At 31.0% G+C, this 21,540-nt stretch overlaps 2 protein-coding genes across 2 annotated transcripts; one reads left to right on the top strand and one right to left on the bottom strand.

The window, feature by feature from the left end:
- Positions 1–3,048: 3,048 nt before the first annotated feature.
- LOC116023578 (agamous-like MADS-box protein AGL62) lies at positions 3,049–3,936 on the bottom strand. The gene has a single exon (XM_031264579.1). The coding sequence runs from the start codon at positions 3,934–3,936 to the stop codon at positions 3,049–3,051; it is 888 nt and encodes a 295-aa protein (XP_031120439.1).
- Positions 3,937–5,719: 1,783 nt separating this feature from the next.
- On the top strand, positions 5,720–8,773 carry LOC116022571 (CDT1-like protein a, chloroplastic). The gene is made up of 8 exons (XM_031263326.1): positions 5,720–5,772; positions 6,019–6,366; positions 6,565–6,684; positions 6,796–7,030; positions 7,278–7,940; positions 8,018–8,219; positions 8,303–8,393; positions 8,478–8,773. The coding sequence occupies exons 2-8, from the start codon at positions 6,038–6,040 to the stop codon at positions 8,533–8,535; spliced, it is 1,698 nt and encodes a 565-aa protein (XP_031119186.1). The 5' UTR covers positions 5,720–5,772; positions 6,019–6,037; the 3' UTR covers positions 8,536–8,773.
- The last annotated feature ends 12,767 nt before the right edge of the window (positions 8,774–21,540 follow it).

Raw genomic sequence — 21,540 nt, 5'->3', positions numbered from 1 at the left:
CCGTATTAAAAACTTTTACATGAGCCATAAATAATATGTATTAGGAAATAAAAATGAATTGAAGTACAAGGTTTAAACACTTTGACCCAATCCCGCTAATATGTGATAGATGCAACTTTATTTGATTAATTTATAATGTACATGATTACTCAATATTTACAACTAATTTAATTAATGAATACAAAATGATAACGTTTGATACGAATTTAAACACTTAATTTGTATACGCTGTTTAACACTTATTTACGGCATACTGGTCATTTAGTTTGTCCAATGTTCGTAAGAATGTAATAATAACATTTGGTAACTACACTATTTGTACAATTCAATGTATGCTAAATATCATCCCAATTCAAACTTGAACATGTTTTCTATTAGAAATTAAAAGATAATATTAACAATGATATTTGTACTTGCGTTGAAATAGTAATGTTTTTTTTGGGGGGTTATGTGTATGTATATATAAGAACGTAAAATGTCCATTTTGTGAAGAGTGTAACAACGCAAATGTATTTTGTTTACAAATAAATATCATAGTGCATTTTACAAATACAAATCGTACTATCGTAATGTCCTGGCCTATACGTATTACATATATTAAAGTACATGCATGTATTAGGAAAGTAGGCGATGCATATAATACTAAATTAAATATGAACGAATATAGAATTTTGATCCCTCAACTTGACTGTAAAATTTTGTTAGTTATAATTGATCAATCTCTTAGCGATTTCAAAATTTTTCAATGATTTAATTTTGCTACTTTATGTTTTCCTAAGCTTATAACATAAGCATATTTATAGGATTATTAAGCTCGCTTTGAGAATTACTATTTACTTTATTTCTTAATATATATAAAATGGCTTGGAACAATCAACCTATACTCCATTATAGTTTTGGTCCATCCTTAATAATTTACTTTATTTGTTTTGTATATTGCCAACTTTATGCGATAGTCAAAGATAATAGCGTATTAAAAACTGTTACGTGGACCATAAATAATGTATTTTAAGAAATAAAAATGAATTGAAGTACAACAGTACATGGTTTTAACTCTGTAACCCGATTCCCAATCCCGCTAATGTATAATTCAACCTTATTTGATTACAACTAATTTAATTAATGAATATAAAATAATAATGTTTTACGAATTTAGACACTTATAATTGAATATGTTAGTTATAATTGATTATTCTCTCACCATATTTCAAAATTATTTAAATTTAATTCAACTATTATGACAATATTAATTTTAGTTACGCTATTGTGCTACATTTTCTTACTCAACTTTATAAAGTTCAATAATTTTAATATCTCGATATATTGTGATTTAATAGTATTTTTTTAAAAATAAATTAGTTCTTGTCTTTAAAATTAATTATATAGTAATTAATAAAGAGATCAAAATTGAACAATTATATTTCATAGTCATGTAAAACAATCAATTTCTTTGGTATGTGTTAGGTGATACTAATGTGAAAAATATGCTACAAACCATTTTATCCACTCACTTCATTTTTTTGGTGCGCATGAGGGGCCGAAACTCCGATAGAGAGCTAATAGATCCTCCTGGTAGAAGCACTTGAGACATCACGAGCGAGGATTTCCTTAATGCCATCCGGTGGCAGATTCAAGATAGAAGTACCCCACGGAGTAGCTTGACTCATGCCCGCTACAATCATTTATGCTCGATCAAAATCTCTAATTTTCCAGTCCCCTTCAAACAATTCTAGAATTGACGAAATTTAATTTTAAACAATTCGAGAATCAAATTAGTTGAAACTAAAAACTGAAAACCAAGGATACATACATCAACAATTGAGAACAATTGAGGAACCTAAATGGTGATTTCCCCTTCTTATTATATAGTGTTATAAGTTCAATTTGGTACTTGACAGGGTGTTTGGTGGGAGAGAATTACAATTCCTTTCCCACTAAATTGCACCTAATTCCGAAGGCAACTAAATTCAGAATTGCAATTCCCTCATTTTCATGGAATTAGAATCCCATGCCCCCCTTGGGATTTTAATTCCATGGATTTTAGGAAGAAAAAAATATAACACTGAGACAAAATGACCCTCCCTTATTTTAACCTAAAATTGATGTCTAACCTTCCCTTCAAAATTATAGAGTGTATTATTCTTCGACTCTCCTTTGTGTATGTTCCTTTAAATATTTATATGCAGCAACTATTCAAATTTTGCATTCTTTATATGCATTGTTTATATACAGCTACTTTCGTGTGTATTCCTTTGAATTCTTTATATGCATAACTCTTCAAAATTTTTGACTACCCAAATCAAATGCTTGTGTTTTTTTAGTTCAAGAGATACATTAGATGAGTGCTTTTGAATTTAATATGTTATATTTTTTGGGGTTTGAATATGCAAATGGGTCCAATAGATACTTGTCATTTAATAATAATAATAATAATAATAATAATAATAATAATAATAATAATAACAACAACAACAACAACAACAACAACAACAATGGACATTTTGGACTTTATACAACTTATTCCCTCTCAATTCCAATGTATACCAAACATTGGAATTGAAATTCCCAGTAATTTTATTCCTGCATACTAAACACTGGAATTTAAACTCCCACTTTATTTCCGCATTATTCTTTTCCCATGAAATTACAATTCTTTTCCACCTAATTCCCCCCTCCAACCAAACGCCCCGTCAATTCTTTCTTACTTGATATGGTATGTTGAAAAAAGTATATATCCATAATATAATTACTTAATTAAAAATTAAATATCAAACATATTGACAATAATATAAACTTTTGAACATAAATAAACAATCTAATTTAGATTGTAGGTAATAAATTGAACTTCAATTCATTGAAATTTTTTAGAATACCGCCATACATTGTAATAATGGATAGAAGTAGGATAAAATATCAAAATACTAGATAAAATAAGTAAATAATATAAAAAAAAAAATTGGTTCTACGAACCAATAATATAGCATTCTTAGTATTTTGAATTATGCCATGCAACAATTATTTTTGAAAAAGATTGGCATAATTAAACGTTTAGAAAAATGCATGGGTAGCTCCAAGATTACCACCTGCAGAGTTAGATGCACCACTGGTGCTTGCAACCCATGGAGAAACTGTATTATAGCCACCTGCCATGGAACTAGAACCACTAGTGGAGAGATGAGCTCCTGGGACACCACTAGTGAAAGGAAGAGCTCCAGCGGCGCCACCACTAGTGAAGGGATGAGCTCCAGGGACACCACTAGTAAAAGGAAGAGCTCCGGCAGCGCCACCATTAGTGCCAAAGTTGAATGCAAAAGTTTGGTCCCCGGAAACCATATTTCCAGAGGGGAAAACGCCACCTGCATATGGATTAAATGGCGTGCCATTTCCGTGCACTGCCATAAGCTGATGATGAGCTTTCCGCTGAATTTCTTTCATCAGATTTTCCATACCAATTTTCAGAGTTACAAGCTGCTGAAAGCTAAGCTCATCGTAAGAGCCTCTCATCCATCCATGAGCTTCACGATTCGCCTCCACAAATCCATCAATGGCCTCGCCCCTCTTCTTCTCAAACTCAAATACGGCCTCCAGGCGCGTCAGCTCCATGTTCAGTTCCTGGACCCTTGCATTCCGCTGAGCCTCAATAAACTGCTCCGTCGCCAACGCCCCGCCGCCGGTCTCGTTAACCGGCGCAGGGTTGTCCTCGCCAAGAAACCTCTCCATCACCGCCTCCACAGTGGGGTGGCCGAATGAGAAAACTTTGTTCCCCGCCGGCGAGAAAACAATAATAGCAACATCAGCGCCGCAAAGGGTGGAAAGCACACTGGCCTTCTTGAAAAGTCCAATGCGGCGCTTCGAGAACGTGACTTCAAGATTGCTCTTCCTCTCTATCTTCACCATCTCAATCCTTTGCCTGCCCCTACTTGTTCTCGCCGCCATAGCTAACCTTCTCTTCTCAAGGATATGATATCACAACTTTAATTTTAATTTGCTACTTTATGTTTTCCTAAGCTTATAACATAAGCATATTTATAGGATTATTAAGCTGGTTTTGAGAATTACTATTTACTTTATTTCTTAATTTCTTAATATATAAAATGGCTTAGAACAATCAACCTAATTTACTTTATTTGTTTTAATTTGTATATTGCCAGCTTTATAGGATGATGAAAGATAATTAAGACCGTATTAGAAACTATTACGTGGACCATAAATAATATATATTAGGGAATAAAAAAGAATTGAAGTACAGCTGTATAAGGTTTAAACCCTATGACATACTCAATCCCGCTATGACGTACTCAATCCCGCTAATATGTGATGCAACCTTATTTGGTTAGTTTAATTATAATATAATGTGATTGCTCAATATGTACAAGTAATTTAATTAATGAATATTAAATGATAACGCTTGATACGAATTTAGACACTTAATTTGTATATATTGTTTAAGATTTATTTAGCACTTGTCATTTGGTCTTTCCGACCTATGTAAGAAAGTAATAATAACGTTTGGTGAGTACACTATTCGTACAATATGTATGCTAAATATCATCCTAAACTTGAACATGTTTTCTATTAGAAAAAGATAATATTAACAATGATATTTATACTTGCGTTAAAATAGTAATGTTTTTTTTGGTACACACATATATATGTATATACATATAAGAAAGTAAAATATCAATCACGCGAAGAAATTAAAGTAATAGCGTAAATGTATTTTGTTTACAGTTAAATATCACAATGCATTTTACAAATAAAAATCTCCCTATCGTAATGTCTTACACGTATTATATATTAAAGTACATTATTACGATAGTAGGTGATACATACAATAATAAACGTGAATAAATGTAGAATTTTAATCCTTCAACTTGACTATAAGGTTATGTCAATTATTCTCTCAATAATTTCAAAATTATTTAAATTTAATTCAACTATTATGATAATATTAATTTTAGTTACTTTGTAAAAGTTCAATTTTAACATCTCACCTCGATTGTGATTTAATAGTATTTAAAAAAAAATAGTTCTCGTCTTTAAAATTATATAGTAATAAAGAGATCAAAATTGAACAATTATATATATATTCCATAGTCCTGTAAAACGTATATAGTACAATCAATTTCTTTGGTATGTGTTAGGTGATACTAATTTGGAAAATATGCTACGAACCATTTTGTTATTCAGTCATAATATTTTGAGGTAATTTACTAACTAATTCTATAATTGAAAAATCGAATTCGGTTGAAAATAAATTTTATATAATTATATAAATAAATTTAACAAATTGAGTAATGAACAGATATTACAATATTGCAAAGTCAGTAATACTAAAAAACTCAAATAAATTGCATTACTAATTCTGCTAACTTGGGGAGGCTTTTTAGTCTTTTATTTTTCTTCAAATGTTAAAAAAAAAAAGATTTAATAAATAATTCACGAAAATATGAATTTGTTTTATCGGAGAAGGAAAAATATTAGTTCCCAACGGTCCAATATCTATATAAATAGAAAATAAAATTTATTTCTTTTTTTATGAGTTGCCCCAACGGTCATATTCTAGGAAATATAATCAGGCCCAGCCCACAATCCCACTCACAATAGAATTTGGCGCGAATCCTTACGTGGCAAGGGGACACGTCGCTTGCCACCTCAGAATTCCCGCCAAAGCCCTAAGGTAAATGCCGCGCCAAAGCCCATTGCTGAGCCTCCTTCTTCCATCCCAGCCTCAAGAACGACAAGAAGATAGAGAGGCGTTTCTTAACGGAGGTTAGTCAATCCTTTGATCGATTCCATGGAGTTATCTTCGCTTTTCTGTGATTTTATAGCGCGCGCTTTTGAACTGAAAGTTTTGGTCTTTGATCGAATTATTTCTGGCAGATTTTTCAGTCTGGATTTTATTATTATTTTTCTGTTTGTAGATTATCTCATTATCTGCGTAGCTTGATTTTGGAAATGGAAGTTATAGTTTGATCGATATTTGCATTGTTTAATGAGGGAGTTTTGGTTTTACAGTGAATAGTGAATTTTTGTAATGGAATCCACTGAGCCGTCATTGCTCGAATCGTTTAAGACGAAGAAGGTGCTGCATTCCAGTTCGAAACCAAATCCTTCGCCGGAGATTAAGTCTCCGGACCAGGATCCATGGAGTTCCAAGACCCCTGAGAAGCCGGTCAATGCTCCTCGCCGGAGTCGAAATCGCAGCTCCGCGCTCTCCTTGAAAGAAGTCCGACAGGCGGCGCTAAAGCTCCGGAAATCTGATCCGAAACCACCAGCTCAAGCCGCAGGGCAGATTGGTTCCCAGCCTGAATCTCCGCCTGCAAAGCCTAACAAGTCCGAGGGTTCAGCAAAGCTGCCGGAAAAGTAACAACTTCCCCCCTTTTAGTTTTGCTATTTTGGCTGGAATATCTATTTGCTGGATAATCAATCTTGTACAGTTTCCCATATTTTTCTGTTTAATCTATAGTTTTTGGGTTTCAAATAATTATTCCAATTTCTAATCCGAAATTGGAGTGTCTGAGTTGATTCTATTGAATATTAATGTTAGTGACTATGTTTCAGGTATGAGATTTTGGGTGAATTCTTCAATAGCTTGGATAGTTCTATCCGGCTGCTACGAATGAAGGGATCAAAGACAACATTTACAAACATTAGTCCCAAAATCGAGTGTTTAACTGACAGGTACACATATCAAATTGAGACTTAGCTGCATTTCTTTAATCTCTTCAAGATATTACTGTGATTAGGTTATGGCCATTATGCTAATTTATTGGTTTTGGTTTGATTTTGTAGGAGGTTTTCTCATGGTCATCTAGCTCAGTTGAAGTTTATTTTACCTGAAGCCATTGAGGTAACGAAGATCCTCGTGCATGATGAGTGCACGAGCTGTATGAAGCCTGATCTTCGCATTACGCTAAATGCCAGCGCGGTTGGAGACAATGGAAAGGTGAAATCTGGCAGTGGGAATTTGGAGTTGAGGAAAGTGTTCCGGGCTCGGCTTTTGGATTTCTTCAAATCCCATCCAGAGGTATGCATTTACTTTTATGCAAACTAGTTTTTGTTGTAAATACTAGTGCATAATGATTTGCTGAAACTTGATGAGAATTCAAGCTTTATTGATGTATGATTGTTTATGTTATTAGTTTTCTGTTGTGATTAGCATTTCATGGATAGTGTTTGGTGGAATGAACATTGTTGCAGATTGTTCTTTTTAATGATTTTGGAAGACAATGTTTGCAAATGAATGATGTTTGTTGACTATGATGTGTGCTTAGGGAGATGACATTCCAGAGGAGGAATTACCACATCCCTTCAATCAATCAAAGCCACCAGTGCCTTCTGGTTCATCCTTTATGGGTGGTGAGGCCAGAAATGAAGCTGTGTCTGAGATTGGTGGCATCGTCGTCAATCTGTCTAAACCCCCGGCTTCAACGTCCCACCTCTCTCGTTCTTTTGGACGGAGCTTCTCCCAGCGCAGCACGCTTTGCAGGGTGGAGGACATCAAACAAGAACAAACAGTTGCTGTCAATCTTTCCCCCGAGAGGAAACCTTCTAAACCTTGTGCTGGATGCTCGCCTAATGCTGTTGCTGTTTCTGCTAGTTTGCTACCTTCCCATCCAAATGCAACCCCTGTGAAGAAGGATTTGCATCTCTCTAAAGTCGAGGAAGGTTCGTTCTTGACTGCTGAAGGAACACCATCTAAACTCGCATCCACCCCAGCAAAACCGATGAGCTCCACACCTGCTCTTCGACCTCCCAAGAGATGTTATATGACTCCAGAAGACAACGATTCAGCTAAATCTCCAAACAAACTAGTTAGGCGCCCTTCCCGGGGCAGGCTGATCTTTGACACACCAGTGAAGAATGCAGGTAGTGAGACTGAAAGACTTTCAGCTCATGATGATATATATGATCTCCCCGAGGATCTCCTGCAATCAGTAAGTACATATCAAGCTCCTCGCTTAGTTCGTTTCAAACTAATTTTCAAGAAAAACTAACCATGGTGCTTATGCAGATAAGAGAAAAGGAAAGGAAAGCGCTTGAGGAAAAAGATCCCGCCATCTCACAAGCAAAGTGGAGGAAACAAATGCTTGCAGGACTACCAAAACTGTTTGACATGATTTATTTCCTGTTTCAATCGATCAGACGCTCTGTCATCACCAAGGAGGAACTTATGCACAAGATCATTTCAAGCCACCTAGGAACTGTTGATACAAGTAAGCCTCGCACCAAATCTCGAGCCAACTGATGCTAAAGAAGCCTTTTTTGTTTCCAAGTTAAAACTGTTCCATTTCTGCAGGAGAAATCGAAGAGCAACTCAGATTACTGCATGAACTAGCCCCAGAATGGATCTATGAAAAGCCAGCATCAAGCGGCGATCTCCTCATATGGTAAGTCCTAATTTTTTCTCCTTTTACTATCATTTCAATAATTCCTATAGTCGAAAGCATGGTCACTCATTCCACGCTTTGCAGTGTTAACAAGATCCCGGGCCCTGAATCAATACGCTCGAGACTTGCAGATGCAAAGTGAAAGTGGGGAGGAGAGCAGTAGGATGAAGTAACAGTTGTAGATAATCTTGTTTGAGGCTTATTAGATGGGGTTACCATGGAAGAAGAAGAAGAGGAATGCAGCCTTGATGGCTTGCTGACTTAAATTTTACTTTCTATTTCAATATTTATTGTAGTGATAAGCTTATTGTAAAGTTGATTGACATTGTGATGATAAGTTTACTAATTTATGTATATGATTGAATGTTATAGGTTTGAAATTCTTTCTTTTTCTACTTAATTGTTTGTCCTGATTGAATTAAATTTGCATTGTTAACACACAAAGTGGATTTGGAAGTTTCGAAACTTGAAGTTGGGGCCTTTGATAGTGTATCTTGTTGTTAATTTATGTGTCAGCAGCTTCTGATAATTCCAATTACATATTGGTAGCTCTACTTTTGGTTTCCATTTCATACTTGTATGGAAATGCACAAATTATATCACATTTATGGGGAACTGTCTTCATAACTTCCTAATTTCTGTCAATGATTATATGGGTGCTGGTAAAGATTATTGTAATTGGACAATTTAGTCTGTAGATTCTGCTTTTCACATGTTTGCTAAGGATTATAAATTATGGTTTGTATAACACTTTTCAATGTTTTTTAGCCAATAAAACATAAGTAACTCTTATTTATTGTTATTGCGTAATACAAGTATACAACATTAGAGGAAATTGTCTTCTTAGAAATTTAAATAGCAATCGAGGATCTTATGATGTTAATGACAATCTTGGAATCAAAACTCGTGTACCCATACTACTTCCTGACCTCACTTTCGCTTCAAAAACTTGATCTCCCAATTTAGTAATGACCAACTCATACCATTGCACAAACCAAGACCAATATGGTCAATGTTCCGCAAAAATTATAACTGGAGATCCAACTTGCAAGCTAAGACAATGATTTGGAATATCTGAGCATTTCAAAGTGTTGAAAAATTCCATGTTATGTAAATAAAAACAAACGCCGCAGCAACCGCAACGTCACCAAGAATTATGTCATAGACATGTCGTTGTTCATCTGTCAGTTCTCTAACCAAATTATCATGTTCAGTCTTAAGAACATCACAATCATATGACAATTTCTCATACAACAATTGATTTCCATGCGAAGCTAAGCAATTGGTATCTCGCATAGGTATAGAAGAAAAGCAAGACAAAGTCTTTTCCCATGCACTTAAAAGCTTTTCAATTTCAAGCAAAACATAATTAACATTTTCATTATCTGTTAGCATTAATCCTAAAAATAAAAAGAAAAAAAAAATCAAAGTGATACTTACATACATCTCATAATCCAATATAGCATAATCAAGTAAACAAATTCTATAGATTTACGAATTGTTAAAGACTTCCTTGTACATAACATTTGTCGTTGAAGAAAAGTATTCTCCATTTTGGCTTAAAATAAAAATTTAAGACCCTTAGAGTTGCTAGATAGAGCCATACACCAGTTGTCTATGTACAAAAACATGTTTCTTCAAAAGTAATCCAAGATTCAAAAGACTTTAACCTTGGCTCTTATTTATTGTCATTGTATTGTATAACATTAGATGAAATTGTCTCCTTTGGAACTTAAATGATAACCGAGGATCTAATGGAGTCAATGTTAATCTCAGGATCAAAATTCAAGTACCCAAATTATTTCTTGACATAATTTTTGCTTCAATAACACGATCCCCTAATTTACTAATTATAAACCAATCTCATGCCATTACACAAACTCAGTGAATTGACAATGTTTTGTAAAAAGCCTGATTGGAGATCGCAGATTGAAAGCACGAGAATGATTTGGAATCCCTGAGCATTTTAACCCATTCAAAACTCTAGATATGCAATTGGAACAATGTATGAACCAAATCCGATTGACAAACATAATAAGAGCTAATATATGTCTTACCCTCAGTTGAATTCGAGCTACTCATATACTCATTGGTCTCATCAAGTACATCTAATGTTAGTGCTAAAATAGCACGGCCATTTAAATATTCCAAATCACAAGTACCATAAAAAAACATATCGTGAGACAAGTGCGACTAATGATCGTTTTGCAAATATAAAAATACCTAATATTTAAATCCAACTCATTGCAATAATATGTACTATTACAATATTAAAATCTACCCCAATATAAACTATGACCCATATTGTCAAAAAAAAAAAAGAAAAAGAAAAAAAAAAAACTATGACCCAAAATCGGTCTAACTCAACTAACCCAAAACCCAACAATCCATCCTATAAATGCTACAATTCACTCGTATGAAACTCTAGATACCCATTATTCAATTGTTCCGCAGAGCATAGCGTATCCCTTCAGTCTCCTCCATATTTTTGTAATGTCAAAAAATATTAAACTAAATGTACATCATATGTATTTGCGTTCATTTTATTGTTGGTTTATAATGTTATTTCTATATATCAATAAAAATAAAAGCTTAATTTATATAAATGTCACACTAAAGTAATGACTTGATGTACAATATAAAATAAAATAAAAAATCAATATGGATGTCATTTAAAAGATCTTAATTAGAGCTTTTTAATGATATACTTTTTATATGTTAGTTTTATTTGTACAAAAAGATAAAGTGAAAAATAAACTCAAGTCGAAAAAAAATGAAATGAACCAAATTAAGAATTGTTTGGTAGATGTATAATTTCATTGGTCAAGTACATTGAATTGTAATATTTAATTTGATATTTTTATATTTGGAAGGTAGTTTTGAGGAAAAATATTTAATTTGATATTTTTATATTTGGAAGGTAGTTTTGAGGAAAAATATAATGGAAGAAGTTTATTGGGCAAGATCTCTTGGCTTTTACTATTCATTTGAGCCGGAATTTGAGAGCAAAAAACATTTGGCTTTGTTATATATAGGATAGGATTAGAAACACCGTTAGTACTACAAATACATAGGGCTATTAGCCAACAGAGCTTTCGACAAACTACTTGTGTTCGAGCTCGGTAAGTGTTTGTTTATGTTCGTTTATTACGGTAAATGAACATTAACAAACAAAATTTAGAGCTCGGTTAATAAACAAACAGAGTCTGAACAGTAGTAAGCTCGTTTGCTAAGTGTTCGCGAACAAACTCGTTTGTGTTCGTTTAGTAGTATTCGTAAACAAGCTCGTTTGTGTTCATTTAGTAGTGTTCGCGAGCAAGCTCGTTTAGTGTTTGTTTAATAATGTTCGCAAACATGTTTATAAACATACATACATACATATATATATATATATATATATATATAATTGTTCGTGAACATAGATTATTTATTGTTCACGAACAAAATGTGTTCATGAACATGTACAGGTGCTTGGTTATTAAGTGTTCACGAACGTGTTAATGAACGTAAATGAACATGTTTGTGAACGTGTTCGTTAACGTTTGCGAACACGTTCTTGAACTTGTTCGTTAACGTGTTCGTGAACGTTAACGAACACTAACACGAACATGAACATGATTTTCAAAAACCTTAACAAACGAACACGAACACGAACACCCCAAAATCCTTAACAAACGAACACAAACATCCTCCGTTCATTTATGTTCGATTCGTTAACAGCTCTACAAATATATACAGAATAATATATTAATTACATATACATAAATAATAAAATAAAAAAATATAAAAATGCATGGAAAACAAAAAATATATATATATATATATATATATTTTTTTTTTGTTATGAAGAGGTTGGTCCTAAAACGCAAGGCAAAAAAGAACGGAATTTAGTTCAAAATGACATCATTGATCATTTTATATTAATATTTAATAATATTATATTCTACTATGTTCATAATATATATATATATATATATATATATATATATATATATATATATATATATATTTTCGTTCATTCTATAGTATGTTCATAATGTTTACTCTACAAGTGCAGGAAAATGTTAGACATGTATGTCTTAGGAGCCAACATTTATTGTTATAGGCATTAATTTCTTATTAAATAAATATAATAAATAATTATTTTATTTATTTTATTTTGGCTTAGTTAATATTTGATATTATTCCGTACAATTTTCTTAATTCTTCATTCTTAAGAGTTAAGAATATGAGTGACGAAGAATTAATAAATGAAGAATTGTAAAAATGTTCATAGTCCTAGGAATTCTAATTGGGCATTAGAATTCCGATAAGACTAGCACATTGTCCTTTTTATGGTGAGTCACATGCCATTCTGTATGAGATATAGAGAGTGGACATGTGGATGATTGTTAGAGAACAAGTCATTGAACAATGATTTACTACAACGTACTGCATGGTGTTTACCTGCGTATCATCAGTATGTTGTATGTTACAAGTATGCAATAATCCTTTGACTTGAGACGACATGGTTGTCTCGTACATATGGTGGATTAGTTTTTGTCAGTATACGCCTTTTGTTCCTTATGGGACTATAACTGTACTTGGTGGCCTAGTTCAGTATTGTACGAAGACAAGTGTGCGTTCAATAGAGAATCCACCGCCTTGAGGTAACAAGGATGTTCCAGTCTATTCAATAATCATACAACAAGAATCTCTGGCCAGAGTAAAATGAAGTTGGACTTCAGGTTAAGAATATTGAATAGACATATTGACCAGGTTTATGAGTTTGACCAAGTTTGACCATGCCATTTACTTGGTTTGGAACAAGTGTTGTGTGGAAATAATGTTGCATGATATTTGTAACGGAAATGTTCATTATAATATTACCAAATTAAATATTAGATATTTTTGGTGATATTAATTATTATCATATTTGGAAAATTTCTATATTGATAATTGGAAATTAATTACTACTAATAAAATATGAGATATTTTGGTAGTATTAATTATTACCATAATGATTTTTTCTATATTTGAAAATTAATATTTTGGAAGATTAGATGATAATATATTATTGTTACCATTTAAAATATGATTTTTATGGTAGTAATAATTATCTTATTATAATCTTGAAATATTTATTTTTCTCCTTAAATAGCGATTCTTTATGTGATAATTGAATGCTATTTATTTAAGTTTCCATGATTATAATATTTTAGATTAAACTGTTTAATTTAAAATAAAATTATAAGGTAATTGATTGATTTCATGGAAATATATAAGCCTTACCCTATTTCTTTAGTGAGAGAGGTGATACAGAGATAAGTCAGAAACATAGTTTTCACGTAGAAATCTCTGAGAGTTCTCGTGTGCCCGACCGGTGGACGAACAAGAGGCCGGACAATTGGACGGTTCAAGCTAAGCTATTGATTCTGCCAAAGCAAGCTTCAAGGGTAAAATCCTTCTAACTCCCTCTTTTACATAGAATCATAGAAAATGTGTTTTTTATGCTTCCGTTGCGCATGTATGATTTTCCTAACCGAAAATGGATTCATTCTTTCGAGGCTTGCATGCTTTAAACCCTAAACATGATGAGGGTCTGTCATTTCCTGTCTTGGTGTAAATCATAGGATGTCTCTCAGTGACGTAGGGTCTGAGTGCTTGCTTTTTGCTCAAGACTAAGATTCATGAGATCCTGGGTATTTGCTAGGTCACTACACACACTCAACCTTTAGAACTCACCTTTAGAACTCTGAGCTATGTTCAGGGCACTAACATAAACTATTTGAGGTCAATTTTAAAAGTGAGAATCAAAAGTGAAAGTATAATTATAAAAAAAGAAAATTTTGAATACTATTGACTCTGTTACAATGTAGTATATCAACTCGTATTTATTTCTTTAATTACTAATTTACATTGTTGTATTTGTTCATACATACTTTCTCAATCTATTGAAGCACAAAGATTTAACAATGCCTCCACTGAGACTCGATCTCATGACCTCCCATATAGGAGAGTCAGTACATGCTTAGCACTTTTTGTTTAAGTTTAATTTTACCTTATTTCAAATGTGATTTTGTACAACCAGTGTTTCTAAATAGATGTATGAGTTATTTTGAAAAAAAAAAAAAAATAGATGTATGAGTTACATATTACCAGAGTAACACAAAAAGAGGTATGGCTTCAAACCAAAAATCCAACTAAACTATCACTATATAGATTAAGAATAGTTCATTCTTTCTAGCCAAATATTTGGCATGAAAGACATCATTTAATGTTTCAATTGCTTTTCTCATAATTAAAATTAAAAAAAACATTAATTTTATAAATTTCAAATTGTACATATTTAAACATTAATTTTAATAATGATTTCAATTTCAATTTATTAATTAAAAAAAAAGCTACTTTTAGTAAAATATTTTTTTTTTTGAAATTCTAATTGTTATATTTGAACAAACTCCGCTTAATGTTTCCGTTCAATTCAACTTGAAGATTTTTAGTATTTCTATACTAATTGAAATATTTTTGTTGTTGCACATTCACTTTAATATAATTTATACATGTTTGATTTAAAACACAATGTTTAGCATCGGCCGAGTTGACCGAGTTCAGCTCTTGCTTGATTTGAACATGGCGTTGCGACTTACCACGAAGGGAAACGGTTAAATGGTTAATGTCCACCTACTTATTAGCAATTGACTTTATGTAGGATATAACAACCATATAGCTAAAGTGGTTGAGCGTACTTAAATACATAAGTCAGATGATAAGTGACTCACTAGGAAGTAAGCATAATGCAACGCTGAAATTCATCACTTAATATGATATATTAATTTACTTCTTTTTTATATCATTTTTATGTTTTAAGGTTAGAGATGATAATTTTTTTGTCAACGTCTTATAATGATGAATCACAAATGCAAAGTTGCTTCCCTCTTTTTATATTGTTGGCTAGAGATATTTTATCTCCAACAACTAAGGTAATTTTTCTTATTTTGATCTCATTTATATTTCTCCACTCTTAATTACCTTGTTATTCTTGTGATAGGTAAAGTTTATAATAAAACCACATATACGTACTTAATTATCTATATATATGCATCCAAATAAACATATATATATATATATATATATATATATATATATATATATATATAAAAGTACGTGTATGTGGTTTTATCATAAACCTTAATTTACCTATCTCAAGAGTAACAAGGTAATTAAGAGTGGAGAGAAATATAAATGATATCAAAGTAAGAAAAATTACCTTAGTTGTTGGAGTTGAAATATCTCTAGCCAACAATATAAAAAGAGGGAAGCAACTTTGCATTTGTGATTCATCATTATAAGCCCTTGGCAAAGAAATTATCATCTCTAACCTTAAAACATAAAAATAATATAAAAAAAGAAGTTAATATATCATTGTGAGTGATGAATCTCAGCTTTGCATTATGTTTAGTCACTCATCATCATGTGACTATGTATCTTAACCACATAGTTCTTTGGCTATCTGGTTGTTATATCCTACTTAAAATCAATTGGTGATAAGTAGGTACGCTTAACAATTCTTTGTCTATCTGGTTGTCATATCCTACTTAAAATCAATTGGTAATAAGTAGGTGGTGAACACCAACCATTTAACTGCATCCCTCCATGGTAAGCCACATCGCCACGTTTGAATCAAGCATGGGCTGAACTTGGCCAATTCGGCCGATGCTCAATATTGATTTTTAAATCAAACATGTATAAATTATATTAAAAGTAAATGTGCACCAACAAAAATATTTCAATTAGAAATACTAAAAATCTTCTTGAATTGAACGAAAACATTAAGGGAAGTTTGTTCAATATAACAATTAGATTTATTTTTTAAAATAAAGTTTTACTAAAAAATGTAGCTTGTTTTTTGATTAATAAACTGAAATCAAAATCATTATTAACATTATTGTTTTTTTTTTAAGACAACTAACCCTATTACATTGTAGTATCTATTTATATATATTTTTCTCAACATATTGAGGTACAAAGAGTCAATTCGTCTCCACTGAGGCTCGATCTCATATGGGAGAGTCACTATATACCATCTGAACACAAGTTGTTTGGCTATTAACATTATTGTTTAAATATGTACAATTTGAAATTTATAAAATTAATGTTTTTTTTTAATTTTATTTATGAAAAAGCAATTGAAACATTAAATGATGTCTTTCATGCCAAATGTTTGGCTAGAAAGAACTATTATTCTTACATATTGAGTTGTGAAAAACCATTCTTAATCGACATATATAGTGATAGTTTAGGTGGATTTTTTTGGTTTGAAGGCATACCTGATGAGGGTCTGTCACTCCCAGTCTTGGTGTAAATTGTAGGATGTCTCTCTCTGCCGCAGGGTCTGAGTGCTTGCTTTTTGTCTCAAGACTAAGATTCCTGAGATCCTGGATATTTGCTAGGTCACTACACTCACACTCAACCTTTAGAACTCTGAGTTATGTTCAGGGCACTAACATCAACTATTTGATCATAAAAATTTGTGCCAATTCCTCAATCAAAATAGGACAATACATGCGTATTTATTGAATTTTCTCTTCTTTTTTTTTTTTAAATTTAAAATTTTTTACTTCAAAAGAGTAGATTTAGTATCTGGTTAGGACTAAAAGTGGTAAGTTTTTTAAAGTTTAGTGTCAAATTTGGCCAATTTTAAAAGTGAGAATCGAAAGTGAAAGTATAATGATATAATTTATGAATTAGAAATGAAGTTAATTAACTCGTATTTATTTCTTTAATTACTAATTTCTTGTTCTTCAATACTAATTAATTATATAGAGAGGTTTGTCAAAAAATTATATAGAGGGGTTACTTTAATTACCTGTTGTTTAAGTTTAATTTTACCTTAGCTTACTTCAAATGTGATTTTGTGCAGCCAGTGTTTCTAAATAGAAGTATGAGTTACATATTACCAGAGGAACACAAAAAGAGGTATGCCTTCAAACCAAAAATCTACCTAAACTATCACTATATAGATTAATTAAGAATATTTCATTCTTTCTAGCCAAACATTTGTCATGAAAAGACATCATTTAATGTTTCAATTGCTTTTTTCATATAAGTAAAATTAAAAAAACATTAATTTTATAAATTTTAAATTGTACATATTGAAACAATAATGTGAATAATGATTTCGATTTCAGTTTATTAATTTTTAAACAAAAAAAGCTACTTTTAGTAAAACATTTTTTAAAAAAATTCTAATTGTTATATTTGAACAAACTCCCCTTAATGTTTTCGTTCAATTCAACTTGAAGATTTTTAGTATTTCTAATTGAAATATTTTTGTTGCACATTCACTTTTAATATAATTTATACATGTTTGATTTAAAACTCAATGTTGAGCATCGGTCAAGTTGACCAAGTTCAGCCCTTGCTTGATTCGAACATGGCGTTGTGCTTACCATGAAAGGATTAGGTTAAATGGTTAAATGGTTAATGTTCACCTATTTATCGTCAATTGATTTTAAGTAGGATATGATAACCAGATAGCCAAAGTGGTTGAGCGTACTTAAATACATCAGTCACATGATGAGTGACTCACTAGGAAGTAATCATAGTGCAACGCTGAGATTCATTATCACTTAATATGATATATTAATTTAACTTCTTTTTTATATCATTTTTATGTTTTAAGGTTAGAGATGATAATTAATTTGCCAAGGGCATATAATGATGGATCTCAAATTGAGAGTTGCTTCCCTCTTTTCATATTGTTGGCTAGAGATATTTCTACTCCAACAACTAAGGTAATTTTTCTTATTTTGATCTCATTTATATTTCTCCACTACTCTTAATTACCTTTTTATTCTTGTGATAGGTAAAGTTTATGATAAAACCACATATACGTACTTAATTATCTATATATATATGCATCCATTTGGGATAACAAATTACATTAGTATTAATTCTAATTCATTGCAAATGAGTTTCATGTTTATTTGGATTATATATATGTACATGTTATTGGCTTTGCCAAATAGACCTAACGCAAATAAGAGTTAAAGCAAATAATGGAAGAGCACAACTATCAAGCATCGTAGGGGAAAGTAAAACTTTTTTGAAGGATAACTAAAAATGAATAATATGCATGATTTTTATGGCTTAAATAATCCTTCAAAAAAGTGTTAATTAAAATGAAATTTATCAGGATTGAGAATGATGCTAACTTAATTGGATACATGTGTGAAAAAAGTAAATTGCAATATCTAAGGTCCGTATACTAACTAGAGAACTTCTCCAGTTTTTTAGAAAATTGAAAAATTAGAGAATATAAAACATAACTATTTTTTTAACATAGAAAAAGACTAAGAGACTAACAAAGTTTCACTACTCTATAGTTCACTTTTCAAGACTAAGCATTTAAAGTGTGTGCATATGCATATATCGGTGTCATTATTTCTAGTGCCATCTACCAAAAAAAACAAAGAGGGTGTTTGTATTTTGGTTAAGAGATCGATGCATGACATGTAAATTTTGAGCATTTAGCATAACTTATAAATACATACAACATATCATATTAATATATGGTTAATTAGCTTTTAATACGTGTGTGCAATACCTAGGAAATTGAAGCTTTTGAGTATTCAATCGGAGGAATGTGGAGACTTGGCGCTTGTCCTGCCGGAAAGGAAAGTGAGAGATGCACCGATGTTAAGTTTGTTTTGCCTCAAGTAGAAGAAACATCGAGGAAAATAAAAGAAGAGTCTCTTTCCATTTTATTCATTAGCGCCGGTATGTTACTACATACTTATTATATTTCCTAATTATAATTAATTAATTTATCTAAATAAAAATAAACTTGACATTTATTATATATATGTAATAACAATATTATTTTCTTATTTTTTTACAGCTGAAATTGCTAAGAATCATAAGGATTTGTCCTCGTTTCCTTGTAAGTACACAAAATCCATAACTTTGTATATATGTCATAGTTGAAATGCATGTCTTTGTTTATTATTATTATTATTGAAATAATTAATTACTATAATGATCTATACATACAGATAATGTCTTTTTTTTTTCTTTTTTTTTTATATACAGATAATGTGGAATTTGAATTTAGGGTTCTATATTAAATAAGGTGTTCTTGTCTTCTAGATACCAACTTGACTACATAAATGTTGATATATAAATAGAAGTTTAGTAAAGATATATACTTTTGCAAAATTCTAGACATTTAAAAATAGCTTTAAATTGTATCATTATTGTGGGATTAGAAATATAGTGTATTGACAAATATCTTGTGGTCATGCAGTATAATTGTGGGTTTAGAATATATATATATATATAGACATATACTACATTGTAATAGAGTCTTTAATTTGTTTACTTAGAAATTGAGAGATCACGTACATTTCAAAATAAAAAATAATTGAGAGATTAAAAATTGTGTTTTTCCAATTTAATTTTCACAAAATCTTTTGAAAGCGAAATAATTTTTATCCCGCAACTATAATAACATTATTAGTTATCAAATTTGAAATTGTACGTCTAATTACAATAAGTTGATTTTGAGAATATCATTATTGGGAACTAAAATCAAACTTTTTCTTTGTAGGATTTGAACCTCATCATCTATATACTAAATAAGTACCTTTTAATCCTTCAATTTTGAATTTTGGTTAGTCCATAATTCAAATAAGATGTAACTTTTTGATTCGAGGAAAAATATAAATTTTATATAAAAAAACACAAAACATAATTCAAATAAAGTTTTTATTTATTTATTTATTTTTAATACTAAAATAATAAAATTAGCTTTAGTAAAAATATTTGTCCATCACAAAGATTTTTCTCTTCTACGTTTTCTTATGACAAAATGAATCAATTCTTGTATCAATGATTTTGATTTTCTCTCTATCTTCTTTGCCTTTTTTTTTTTTCTTGGTCATTCTATAAACTTTTTTGTTTTTTTTTGTTTTTAATAGTTCTAATTTAATGCTTTGTGGAATGATAGCAAACGTTGAAGGGAAATGCTTGGTGGGAAAGGTGCCATTTGAATTAGTTTTTAACTCATGGATGAATACTCCCAACTTTGCTTCCGGAGAAACTGCTGATCTCCATAAATCGATTAAATTATATCCATATTTTATACAGGTATGATATATCTATACTAATATTTTCGTTAAACACTTTATACTCCAATTATTTTCAACCTAAAATAAGCTGATATTTCTATGATATAAAAGATTAAAAGTAAGTATAGTGAACAAATAATTTTTTTTTTTTTAAATTACATTATGTTTTACTCCAGTACTTTTTAAAAATAAAAAATATGGATATTTTGATTATATTAACTGGGTTGACAAAAGAAAATACAATAGTATAATAATGTAACGTGGACAAAATTTTTCCATTTATTTTTTATTTTTACAGAAAAGACATTATAGTAAAATGTATCGTAGAAACTCTCATTTTATTAAGAAAAATGATCCCACACATATAATTATCACTTCCATATTTTAAAATAAAAATTATTAATTTTTTATGAATTATCAATCAATTGAATAACCTCCTGAATTAGTTAAGTGTGTATTTAGGATCAAATGCAAATCAGCCTTAACTTGTAAATTGGCGAACTAATTGCATTGCAACTATTACATGATTGCACCGCAATGACTCCCAAACATAGCTGGAGGACCTTGCGGTGCAATCGTATCCAAAATAGTGTAATCATGTAGTAGTTGTGGTGCAATCCTTTATGAGTTCATAAGTTCGCACGTTAAGACATGTTCTTACCTGAACGCGACCATATATATAAAACAACACGCCATGGAAATGCTAATATAAAGTGATAATTGTAAGAATATCTAACATAATTATTTTATTAATTTATGTAGACTTAATCTTGATAAACATATTGAAATCATCAAATAAACATTTTAAGTTTAAGATACACTTTTGCATAAATAAATACGGAGTAATAATTTCATAGAACAAAGTAAAATTTATTTTTAAACAATGGTTTTTATATTTTCTTTTGTTTTTAGTCAAGCTGCTCGCAATTCGAAATCCCTTCGTTCCGGCTTATCCCAAGTTCTGAAGATAATGAGGTACCTTCCTCTCAATTCTATACGGAGTATAATTTACTTCTACATTTGTGTGTTTTTAAATA

Source organism: Ipomoea triloba, chromosome 6 (assembly GCF_003576645.1).
Source record: "Ipomoea triloba cultivar NCNSP0323 chromosome 6, ASM357664v1".
Taxonomy (NCBI): Eukaryota; Viridiplantae; Streptophyta; class Magnoliopsida; order Solanales; family Convolvulaceae; genus Ipomoea; species Ipomoea triloba.
Note: the sequence above shows the minus strand (reverse complement) of the source record. Positions and strands in the feature narration are given on the sequence as shown.

Coding starts and splice junctions, on each gene's coding strand:
- LOC116023578 (XM_031264579.1), bottom strand. CDS start 3,936: ATGGCGGCGAGAACAAGTAGGGGCAGGCAAAGGATTGAGATGGTGAAG.
- LOC116022571 (XM_031263326.1), top strand. CDS start 6,038: ATGGAATCCACTGAGCCGTCATTGCTCGAATCGTTTAAGACGAAGAAG. Junction 6,685..6,795: donor ATCGAGTGTTTAACTGACAG/GTACACATATCA, acceptor TTGATTTTGTAG/GAGGTTTTCTCATGGTCATC. Junction 7,031..7,277: donor TCTTCAAATCCCATCCAGAG/GTATGCATTTAC, acceptor ATGTGTGCTTAG/GGAGATGACATTCCAGAGGA.